Below are 12,328 nucleotides of genomic sequence, written 5' to 3' on the forward strand. Positions count from 1 at the left end.
ATGTCAACATTAGACTGCAATGAAAATGGAAGTATACCTGTATGCCATGCTATCAGCCATTTGCAAGCTGCATGATACCCAGTAATGCTGATCAGGGGATGTCTCTGTGGTTTCTTAATGGAGCTGTTAAAAGCAAGCAGAATGCTTCCTTCACTGTAATCAGACAAACAATACATTATATAAATATGTTCAATAACAATGAAGTTAGACATCTGGTACACTGAATATTTTATTTCGACTTTACATGCGGTGTTAAAAACCCAAAGAACGTATTATTTACACATCCACAATACAAGTTTACAAGATATCTATACATGTTAAAGTACTCTATAGTATAGAGCAACTTTGTTTAAGGGTTACTTTTTATGCCGTACCATTAAAAAAGATACAATCTGTGTTTACCTTTGCACAAATGGATAAAGTATCTGTATTATTAAATTAACAGAATAAAGACTAGGTTGAATGTTAGAAATTTCAACATAAATACTGATAGAACTCACATTACCATCTACAAGGCAGCACAATGTTACAGAAAGTTATCAGGGTTCACATACATTTATGGTTCGGTTTCACACAAGTCTGTATTAATATTTGTAAAATGAATTTAAATCGGTTTCTTGTCACTTGACAAATGAGTATTTTTAATAGTTATTAATCTGTAGTGTTTTAGTTTCAAGACTGAAGCATTTAAGAAAAGAGATGAGGGGTTTTTTTGGATTCAGAGGTCTCAAAATTTGTTACCAAGAACAGCCTTAAAGTGGGGTGAGGGGGGAGAGTAATTCTATCCTTTATTATTTGTTCAGTAATAGCAATCCAGTTTTCAGAGATTAACTCTCTCTCTCTCTCCCCTCTAGCATGTAATATAAATCGCCATTGTCTCAGAAACCAGTTGAAGTTATTTGTCCCCTAATTCATGAATATTCCTTTGCTGTGGTTATTTCTACAGTTATGTTCAGTACACAATGTGGTAGTGTGTAGTTTGCAAGCTAAAACAGCCATCTGTGGTGAACATCAGCTGCAAGTAGATACTGTAAAACCTACTAAATGGCTTACACAACTTCAGCAGGTGTTCCATTACCCTAGAAACCTCATCTGATTTCACATTATAACTGTTTGATCCTTAGGAGAACTGGAGTGGAATGTTTATCATGGTAAGGTGATTTAATGCTGCTGTCTTTTTGGATTGTAGGCTGCCTTTATTTACCATTAATTATTCCTGCTTTGTCTTTTTTTCGGGTGCTTGTTGAGAAAATTTACAACTGGCACTCAGGAAATATGATGTGCACTTGACAGAATTTTAGTACTTTTATCATTTGCATGAATAAGGCACAAAATGCACAGATTCAGGTAAACTCACACATAATATTTACAGAATATTGTCATTACCTGCATGACTTTGGAGAAAATCCATACATTACACAACATAAACATATTGATTGCACTACTGTTGAGTTTTCACAGACTGCTTCTCTCAGGCCAATTAATGTTTCTTCCTCTCTACAGACAAAAGCCTATCAGAGGGTAGGACATTATTAAATGCAACAAAAAAAAGTGTAACTGTTTATCATTAGACAGGCTTTGCCTAGCGTGTTCTTGATTACTAGCTGCCCACAATGAGAACGACAGGGGCTCAAATTCACAGTGGCCAGGTACTGGATGGGGGAACTGTAGAGATACAGTCAGAGTCCCCCATTCCACCCCAAAACACTAGATTTGAAATGTACAGATCTGAATCAATAGCAGCATAATACAGTTATTTAGAATTAACAGATTTGCACCCTTTCACTGTTACTAATTCAACAATGTATATATCCTTTGGAAGGTGGCTGAGATGCACAGTTCCTTCCTAGCTGTCTCCAAACTGAACCCAATGGACTGCAGAAGGAAGAGTCGTCGGTTGTTCAGTCATGCTCAGTGTAAACAATTCTGTAGCATAAAAGATGCAATGGGAATCTAAATCCATCCTAGTGTGTACAGTACACACTCACATACACGTGCACGCACAGCTTTATCTGTGGCATAAACCAAGTGCCACGCATGGGGGGAAAATAGAATGCTACAGTTGGGCCAGAGACTGAATTCCAGCAAATCACTTATTTACCCAGATATCCATTGAGACATTACCATTTTCTGACATTTGTGCAAGAGGCAAGGTGAATGCATACATATCAAAATGTTCACATTTAATGGGAAGACCACACATAATGGCAGTCTAAAATGGAACCCATTTTTCAAGTATTTGCTTACAGATTTCTCCAAGTACATTATCACTATTTAGAATGGTAAAGTAGCCCCACCCCCGTTGTGCTACATGTCTCCTTAGCTCCAAACAAAAGAAATGTAATGACCAGCACTTTCTTTTGTTTTTCTGTTTGTTTTTTTAGCAAGTACGTTATGTCTTGCAGTAGCTACGTGTGGCAAGACACAGATGTTGCTGAAGTGAAGACAGTTTCTTTGGCCACTTTGTTCTCTTTAATTACAAGCAAGTCTCTGCCTTATAAGTCTCCCACAACATCATCTCACAGCCAGGGTAGGCTGATACCACACTCTACCAGAATACACAAGCCCTAGTAGCTGTATTTGTTCAGTGGTCTGACTGAAGTCGTTTGAGGGACAAATGAAGGTTTTGGTGGTACATCGGGTTTTATGGATGGTGTCCTCTTTATCCCTGTACGAGGAAGGGTTCCGTTGCTTGTATAACTGCTCTGCCTCGATAAAGAAGGTTGTAAATGAACGCTGACTGGCGTCCCTTGAATGTAGTCCATCTTTGTGCCAGTGGCAGATGGCATATACCCCCCACGATTAATACTAGGCTGTCTGGATAACAAAACACCATTTGGTGAGTTTAAGTTTTTAGGGAGTGCAGATATTGAATGTCTTTGTGAAGAATTTTTGTGATAGCCCCTCTGTCTTTCTAAAGAGGTCATTGGTACTCCTGGGGTGGTTGGGACATCCACCCGTTTCGTTGGACTATTTCTGGGAAGAGTAGATGGAGGAGAGTATAAAGATGCCTCCCTGTTAGGAACTTTAGGGGGAATTTCGGACATATTTCCCATTGAATCCAGCATTAAAGTCTGGTGAGCCACTTGAATGTCTCCCATAATTGCTTTGGGATTACTAGTAGTTTCATTTAAATGTTTAAGAAAATCATTCAGGGTGTTCCTGGAATCAACAGATCGCCTGTGGTCTCGTTTGCTTGATGGTTTAGTGAGAGGGTGATCAATGTTTTGCATCTTTTTGTCTGCTTTATGTGCATTGGAATTTGAGAAAGAGGTGTTGTAGTCATGGGTAGCATTGGGAAGAACAATAGCACTAGGAATATGCCCATGACTTAAAGGAGAATGGGGTGGGGGACTGGAAGGGAAAAACTGAGGGCTTTTTAGAGGGGTTTCTTTTCTTGAAGCATTCAGATTGTTATGCGCCTTCTCTGACTGACTTTTCATAGCTTGCAGTGTTTTTTGTTGAAGTACTGGCGTGGATTCAGGAGTCGGAAGTGCAGCTAATTCTGGAGGCTGTCCTCTGTGGTCCATAATCATGGACTTTGTATCACCGTTGGGTGGCAGTTCTTTCCTGCTAGTCAACAGATTTGTATACAGTTTGGGCGAATCAATATTTTGCTGATATTCCTTGACAGGACTGTCAAACAACCCATTCAGCTTAGCGAAACTTCCGCTGGAGTCTGTACAGGACTGAGCCGATTCAGCATCCTTGTGTATTTTTCTGGATTTCCGTACAAATATATCTCGGTAACAGTAAACAGCCACTCCTGCAATAAAGGCTCCCAGGACAAAAGCAGCAAAGACGCAAGTGATCAGAACATTCATGTGTACCATTTGGTTGGACTCTCCTGACTGCACTTCCCACCTTACACCTGTAACAAACATACAGGATGATAAATTAGCATGTATTTGACTTTCATGTTACCCAAAACAAAAGCAGCCTCTCTAGATGAAGGACAGCATTATCTATTTAGATGAGTGTTGTTTAAGATAGATTAATATTAATGTAATCATCTACATACTAGAGACTGTAAATACTTTTATAAAATTCAACTTACAGGTTTAGCACTGTTCAGCCCAAATGGAGACTCTCCATTTTATCTGACAAGAAAAAGACTTGGCAGTGCTTTGCTTCTGAAAGTACATCCAGTTATATACTGTACTCTCTTTGTCAAGTTCCTATCTTTGTCCCCAAATATCCTCTAAGGCTTATAAATAGTGGCTTGTATGTTATTAACATTAACGATTTCTGCTAGAAAATTGGGGTTAGAAGGTGTTACTCTGCCAGACTTCAATTAATAACTCATGGAGGGATTTCTCTCTCAATTTCCTGTCCAACTCATAAATCAGTATCAAAAGAGAGACAGGATTATGCAAATGTTGTATATATACTGGGTTTTTATAGCCATGTTAATACTGTGCGAAACATATAAACTAATGCATTCCTACACTGCATGGTTATCTAGTTATACATTTATACAATTCAAAATAATATTATTTTATTAATGCAGTTTACTATTTTTCTTTTTTGTCACTTAGTAATGAGCATTCAAGATTGCATATAATTTAAAAACATATGGTTAATGAAAGGTTGTAGGAGTTTGCTAAAATCTAAAAAACATTTAGCTTAGACCTAGAAGAAGAATAAATGTTGCATTAGTTTGTAAACCAAATATTAACACAAAATCTCTCAGATTTCTGAGCTTGTATTTTAAAAGCAACCACAGACATCTTGTAGTTAAGACAATGTTAGTTTTTAAAGGTAAATCTGTTAAGTATCCCAGGAGATAGTAAAACAAAGAGTGAAGAAATATTTTCTTTTGTTAGAGGGAAGAGCCTTTGAACATTGTCAATGTTCTGGATAATAGGGTTTAATGATTTTATATAGGAGAGGAAAGGTAACAGGAGTAAAGGTTCACTAACAGAAATGACACAGAATGTGAATGAGAACATGTGGAAATTATGACAAAAATATTGATTAAAAGCAGAACTCAAAAGAAAAATCACAAATGTACTGTCATATAATGGCTGAGAGGAAACCTGATATTTTTTTTTTAGAATAATAAAACCAAGGGTGTTTTTTTTTGTCTGTTGTGAGCTTTTCACTAACTACAGAATTGTGCAAACATTACTGTTATCAGAGCATCAGAGGCACCAATAAAGTCTCATCTGCAGTTGTGCCTCTTTTTTGTTCTTGTTAATCATCCTGTCTTGCTGAACCAAAATCTGTTTTTGTAACAGCCTAGGCTTGAAAGAAAAAGAAAGGAAGATGAACTGTTTGTAATATATAAAATTGTATTGAGCTGCATACGTATGCAAGCATAGTGGGAGGGTCTATATAGCTGGATTAGTGAAAGCTCTAGCTCATTTTTAGAGCAAAAATTCAGCATATTTGTTGTGCATCTTGAACCCCATGCTGATTTCAGTGCCAGTTTTGGAGTGTGCAAGGAATAAAGACATGGATTCAAAACCTGCATTCAATATAGCCTATTGCCAGCCATAAACATTGTGAACACCACTGTGTTATACTTGGCCTTTGTTGGCTAAATGGGCACAAGAATCATGTTTGCACATTCTGTGTAGTAATGGGAAAATGGTATGGAATATCTTGTAATGATAATGATTGCTACAGTTAGATCTTTGAAAATGCTGAGACTATCAGGTTTCCATTCAGCTGTAATGTATTCCCTGGTAAGGCCTTACCCTTTGGGACACCTGATAATGGATCAGAATAATCAGAAGTGTTTGGGTCATCTTGAACTACAAATTTCCGAGAGCCAGTCACTTTAGGTTTCCAGGAACCAATCACTTTAGGTGATATAACTGGGATACTTGCCATTGTGGTAATGGAAGCTGAAGAGAACTCCATGTCTGTGGTGGCAAACAGATTTTTATTAATGTGTATTACGGTCAGGCTTTCCTTACTGTTTCATGGCATTTCTAAGTTATGCCTGGAGAAGGTATTTAATGGAAATTACATGTCAGGGCAGAATGTGACCCTTACACTTTACAGAAGTATACAGGGCTGATAAAAATCAATCATATTAAAAGGCTACATTAAGTAACGTTAAAACTGCTATTCAAAAGCCAGGGAAGTTGTATGTAAAGCAGTACAAAAGTTACTGTAAGCAACTGAAGAAAGGGGGACCTTATGCTGCTTAGCTGCTATCCTGTTTGCTTGAGGCAAGCTACTTCATTTTATTTCATAGTTTTAACAATCTTTAAAAATCAGTTATAAGATGTATACTAGTGACCTTGTAAGAGGCTTTTAAGTACAGGTATTCCTTAGATGCCAGATCAGCTCCATCAGAGGAAAAAGATTTTTTTTTAGCTCCAATATTGTAATGGCTCCTACAGACCTCTGTTGTACAGATCCTTCTTCATTTGTAATGGATTTGTTGGATTGCGTCATGGCCTACATGGTAATGCACATGAGCTGCAGGCATAGTAAGTCTGATATTCTACAGTGAGCCTGCTTGCCAAATGTAAATCCCTGATTCACGTGAATGTGGCTGGGAAGTTTTAACCCTGTGTGCCTGAAAGGGGGATTGAAAGGGGGAAAGTATATATGTGATGTATGGTAATTCAGGGCTTGAAAATCAGGTTTATTATGGCGTTGTCCTAAAATACCACACTGAAAGTTTAATTGATGAAGTAAACATGCAAGTAAGTAGTACTGAAGGAAGACAGTTGCCTTTTTTCCCTCTAAATTACACACTCATTTACATGATGGGTAAATAAATCTGCAGAATATTTGTTTATCAAGCAGGAGTCCTTGTTGAGTTACAGAAGTGCAAATACCATTAGAAACAAAGCACAAAATGTTATGTGTTGTGCTCTCACAACTTAAACAGAGAAACAGATTTTTTTTTCAGATTTGGCAAACAGAAAAGTGCCCTTGGGCTGAAACCACAGAGAGCAAGTTTTAGGCTGGAGCACACTTCAGAGAATATGGGGCCCCATCATGCACCTGTTGAAGTCAATAACAGTTTTGCTACTGAGTTCAACAGACTAGCACCAGGCCCTATCTCCCTGGAAAACAGGAATCCACAGTGAAAATACCATCAAAATAAAACAAAATAAACTAAAACAAAACATTTGAAGGCCAAAAGGGAGGAAAGGTCCCTATGACAACAATGTATCAAGGTCTCCATTACAGCAGCGGTCTGCTATAGTCCTTTTCTGCTACACAGCTTTGGATGTTAAATGACTTCCAATAGCACAAACTATTTAGACATTTAAAAAATGTAAAAATACACATTTAAAAAAATGTGCATTTGCTCAATAAGACTAGGGGGTGGGTGGGTGGGTGGGTGAGGGAAACAGGGAGCAAGAGAAGGGGAGGAGAGGAAAAAAGGAGGAAAATGATGAAATTCTGCCATCCATTTACTACAGATGACTAAGAAGGGCATTCACAAATGCATGGTTGGGGAACAGAGTAAAGCTTAGTGGACTTTCGTGCAGTGAAGATGTCATCTATGTTAATCAGGCTCTTTAATAAAAGATGTTTTTTCAATAAATAATGAGCTGTTAACATGCGGCTACAAAGGGTGAAGTGCTGAGTGAGGAGAGTCTGGCTATCTTTACCATCAGTGGGAACATGAGTTTAAGCACAAAAATGAAGGATTGCCAACTGTGCAAAAGGAAGGAAAAAAGGGCTGAAAATGCTGAACTGAAGGAAAGAAAAGGTCATTAATTCAAAAAAATTAAAAAAAACTAACCAGATGTTGGGTCGCCAAATATTTTGTAATCTGGTGTAGTTGTAGTAGGCAAAATTTCTAAAAGAATTAAAGGAACAAGTAATCAGTGAAAAGTAACCAAAAGAAAGCAAAAGCTCTTAAAACCTGAGTAACTGAAAATCAAAAAGAAAATACTATTGGTTACGAAAAAGAAGTTGTTAAACACTTTGCTGTAGACCCCAGATAGTTGTAAACTGGTGAAAGGGCAAGAAAACAAGGTAAAACTTATCTGCCACCCAAGACCAAATAGCTCAGCTTTGTGGCTGTTCATGGTCACACTAGGTGATGTGTTCAGAGTGTTACTGAAAGGCTCATAAATTTAACATCCATAATGAAGCGTGGCCACAAACTACCATTGACATGTTATAAATTAGCAGTAGTGACTACTATGCCTTACCATGGCAGTCCCCAAGCTGTCCTGTATTGCCAAATTCTACATCTTGCTCATATCCTCCAGTGCTGTGGTTGTATGAAACAAACAAAGAGAACCTGCAATTAACAGCATTAGTAGGGAAACAAATGATGATTTTCTGCTGAAAACAAAAACCAGAAACATTTACACATTTAGTCATTCACAATAAACATACAGCTATGAGGACTTGTACAATATCTGATCTTAGAAAGACTGTGTATTAAATACACACCTTCTATTAAGGCTTTCAAATTACAAACACCTACACCAGACTATGCAACAGCTTACACGGTCACGTTAATCTTATTTCACCACCAAATGCTAAGGCCATGCTTGTTTTTAGGTACAATTGTACATCTCAACTTATGTCAACTGGAGTTTGTACATGTTGGTCTAAGATCAGTACTGGCCCCATTATATAGGTCATATTTAACAGTATATTGGTCATGCAATGTGCTCCTGTGACCTGATTCTACATTATGCCTGTGGAAGGCATTAATATATACACATACAGCATATTCAGGAAAAGCTACAGAAATCTTACATTCTTTCTGCTCTTGTAAAAGTGAAGAGAATTAATTTAAATAAAAAAGTTCAGAACCGACATAAAAGATTTCAGCTGTAAAGGAGATCCATTTCTGGGTAGTTAGGAGTATTGGCAAAGGAGCAACCCAAGTTGAAATACCTCCTTGACTACTGTGTCCTTCTGGCAGTAACTGCTGCACTGTGATACTCTCTTTACTAAGCTGATCGTGTTTATGCTCAGTAATTTGTCATTTCACCAAGCTGCTTTTCATTTGGATATTTATAAGTTGTTCTTAACTAAGTTAAATTCCCCCTGAAATGAAAGTTTTCCCCAAAGAAAAACTGCAGGATGGGATCACACTCTAGCATTCTGTAATACTTTTATAACGCTAAAAAAAAGATAAGTAGTGAATGAGAGCACGATCATGTATATCATAATAAATGCTGGTGTGGTATATAAATGGAGGCAGTAACTGTAGATATGTTAGACTAATTTTTAAAATAACACTTACAACATGCCGGGTTTCACTCTTCCACATGTCCCATGGTCTAGCCAGCCACAGTATGGATCTCGGGAAGCAATACAAGACCTGTGCAAGATCAGACCAAAGAAAAATGCTTCTTTTATTGCTGTCACCACAGATTTCTGTGCCTTTGCTTTAAAGGGGAGTTCAGGAACACAGGCTTACTTTTTACATGATCCATGACGCTCACAACGACTGAGGGGAATTCTGATAACGCAGCTAGAGAAGGCCACGAATAGAGCATGGTGCTCTTTATCCAGCTGAAGGGAAATGACTTTTCTGTCCTCTTCACTCTCTGCATTACACCTGTTGGGTAACAGTAATTTAAAACTGTTATTTTAATAAACCTGTGCAAAGTTTACACTGGAAATAGTCAATTAAAGTTATTCGGATTCCAAAAAATTGAAACTTCACAATTATTTTTGGAAAAAAATGGTACCTAAGATACGGTACTTTATTATTACAGTGCTGAATACACTGTGATGTCCAGTTAATTTAATCTATTTTGTGGGGTGCTCTCCATACCATGTATCAAGGTTTTGGCTCTCAAATTAAGGGTGGTAAGGTACAATCTTTGTATCACATAGAAAATATCTAAGCCCATCACCCTTGTGATTTCAACATGTTTAATACATTTATCATAAACCAGACATGAAAACCTGTTCTGGGTGCAGAGTACTGCTATTCTATAGCCAGAAAAATACAGCTACTTGTAGCATAACTAGGCTGCAGCAGTGACTTAATGAGGGTGGAATTAGAGTGCTCTCACTACCCACACAGGATGGCAAGTGCTAAAACATTTTCCAGTTATTCAGCAGCACATCTTTACCATAAAGGTTTGGGACTGACAAATAATGTGAGAAGCTTGGTGAGAATATATTTTTTGAGGGAAAAGCAAAAGCCACCATTACCAATTAGGTCACACAAGCCAATGACTAAATGAAATATACATGGGAAGTGCTCTGGAGGGCAGTTCTTGTAAAAATAATACCTACTTTGCATGATTGTAAGCTTCAATCTCTTCCAGTAATACGCTGTCATTCAAAGAAAAAGGCCTGGTCTTTGCCAAGATTTTAAGTACTACTCCAGCTTCAGAGCCAACAAAAAGGACTGTGTAATTCTGATAGGGTCCAGCAGAATGATCTACTGCGATTGCTGTCAGCCTATACCTACCAAAACCAAAAAACACATTAATTTGATCGCAGTCTGTTGGTTCTTTTTATATAGGCAGATATATGTTACTTCCTACCTGACCCGGGTCTTTGTGAACCAGGGTTCTTCAATGATAGAGGGAACGGCAGAATCCATCAAAGGATGGGATTTGATGAAGGATAGGGTTTCGTCTGGGAAATCAATGGAGGTTTTGTAAGCTTCTGCTAGGCCATGTTTTGCACAGCAGCCAGGTCTGAAAGGAAAGCAACATTTTTTGTCTCTTGATATTTTAGCTAATGAGAAGGGGCACACATTCTGAAAGAGCAGAGGAGGCTGCTCATGAGAATACTTACAGTTCAAGTGAAAACCGCTGCTGCTTTTTTACATGACAAGACTCTCAATATATCATTGATTTAAAGGTGGCTGTTTACAGGGACAATATTATCATGTCATAAGTAAGAATCTTTTACCTTGGCTTTGGTACTTTGTCTTCAGGTACAGCTGTCCAAACAGAGTCTGGAGTCTTTTGTTCTTTAAATCTCCCTTTGAAGACTTTCTCAATGTCATCCATGCTGAAAGCACATACTGCTGAACCAGGGATGCTGTAAAATAAGAAAAATCATTGCAAGAATTCAGACTACAATCGTTCCAATATTAGTTGTAACAGGGAACTGGAGAACTTCTTTTGATGTTAGCTTGCTCATCTCTCACCTGTTAAGCTGTGTGGTGAATACACCGACAACAGTAGGGACTCCATTGATTTCTATTATGTCTGTGATAGACTGCAGAACATCAAAGTAGAAAAAAGAATCCCCAGGAACAGAACAGTTGAGCCGAGCTTTTAGAAATGAAGTCCAGTGTTTCTCCAGGACTCGCTGGGAACCACCCATGTCATTTTTGCATATGCGTGCTACACGAGAATACACAGCCTGCATGGGGAACAAAAGGTAGAGAGGAGCAGGACTTACGAACTGCTAGGAAAACAATCCCATTTTGCAGACTGTTAATAAAACATCAGGGATAATTTTGTTAGCAGGAAAACTGCTGCCATATATCTGCTTTCAAAGCCTGTACAGAAAGGAAATCCAGGTTTAGCTGCAAGTGCATGGGCATTTTAAAGCATCAGTGAGCAAACACAGCACTCCCAGCCTTGCTTCCACCTTTTCTCAAAATCATATTGTTAGTGAGATTTAAAGACTTTAATTAACCATGTGTGAGGAGTTTAATAATTTACTAAAGAATATCCTTCCACGGTGAAGCAGAAGTATCATGTGCTACATTAGTATGGCTAAATTATTCATTATACAGAGAGATGAGGGAACCTCCTTTTGAAATCCCTTTTTTAAACATGTAGGCAACACCAGAAAAATCTGCTGTCTCTGGAGTCAGGAAATGGAAGCACTAAAGGATACCTGTGGAGACCTCTATGAACAAGACAGAAATACTAAAAGCCTAAGGCTGAAGTTACCACATTACACATTGTTCTGTTTTTAGTGACAATTAGAAGGACTGAAACAACTGTATTGACTTTACACCAGGGCATACTGAGTGTTGCAAACTATGCTTGCTACAGACAACATTTTCCATGACAAGCATATCTTGCTCTCCTTATGATTTTTTATTCTTCATCACTTATGGTGACAGCTGATTTTTACCTACCTTGCCTAAATTGTTATGCTCTACAGCAATTTCTCGAAAGAAGAAATAAACGTAGTTCCCATATTCTATGGCATGCAGGAAATGTGGCTCTGTAAGGCAGAGGGAAGAGAAACCTGGTTACTTGAACCATTTAATTAACAGAGGATACTAACTGCTCTGCTTTCCCTTAGTTACATGCAAAATAAAGTGAATGGCAATATTGAAGACACTTTAGGAAATCCAAATATGGGTGTATTCAAGCTTAAATGAACTTGTACTCTTTAATGTCAGCTAATGGACTGTAAAAGGGCCTCCAAGGATTTGTATTACAGCTAAGGC

General features: G+C 38.0%; 1 protein-coding gene across 13 annotated transcripts in view; it reads right to left on the reverse strand.

Moving 5' to 3' along the window:
• Positions 1 to 216: 216 nt before the first annotated feature.
• The window catches only part of SEMA6D (semaphorin 6D), a 351,383-nt gene continuing 339,271 nt past the window's right edge, over positions 217 to 12,328 (reverse strand). For 6 of the 13 annotated variants that reach the window (XM_090028631.1, XM_090028633.1, XM_090028630.1 and 3 more), the window contains 11 exons: positions 12,011 to 12,099; positions 11,063 to 11,280; positions 10,822 to 10,953; positions 10,449 to 10,604; positions 10,195 to 10,368; positions 9,365 to 9,505; positions 9,188 to 9,265; positions 8,136 to 8,227; positions 7,721 to 7,777; positions 5,703 to 5,870; positions 217 to 3,871 (listed from right to left, as the gene is read on the reverse strand). In XM_090028631.1, the coding sequence (XP_089884757.1) occupies positions 2,568 to 3,871; positions 5,703 to 5,870; positions 7,721 to 7,777; positions 8,136 to 8,227; positions 9,188 to 9,265; positions 9,365 to 9,505; positions 10,195 to 10,368; positions 10,449 to 10,604; positions 10,822 to 10,953; positions 11,063 to 11,280; positions 12,011 to 12,099 (2,609 nt within the window). In that variant the 3' untranslated portion in view covers positions 217 to 2,567. The remainder of the gene's footprint in view (positions 3,872 to 5,702; positions 5,871 to 7,720; positions 7,778 to 8,135; positions 8,228 to 9,187; positions 9,266 to 9,364; positions 9,506 to 10,194; positions 10,369 to 10,448; positions 10,605 to 10,821; positions 10,954 to 11,062; positions 11,281 to 12,010; positions 12,100 to 12,328) is intronic. The other 7 variants (XM_090028635.1, XM_090028636.1, XM_090028638.1 and 4 more) reach the window with 7 other exon arrangements.

This window comes from Crocodylus siamensis, chromosome 15 (genome assembly GCF_052110815.1).
Source record: "Crocodylus siamensis isolate JL-2025a chromosome 15, ASM5211081v1, whole genome shotgun sequence".
In the NCBI taxonomy this organism is placed as follows: domain Eukaryota; kingdom Metazoa; phylum Chordata; order Crocodylia; family Crocodylidae; genus Crocodylus; species Crocodylus siamensis.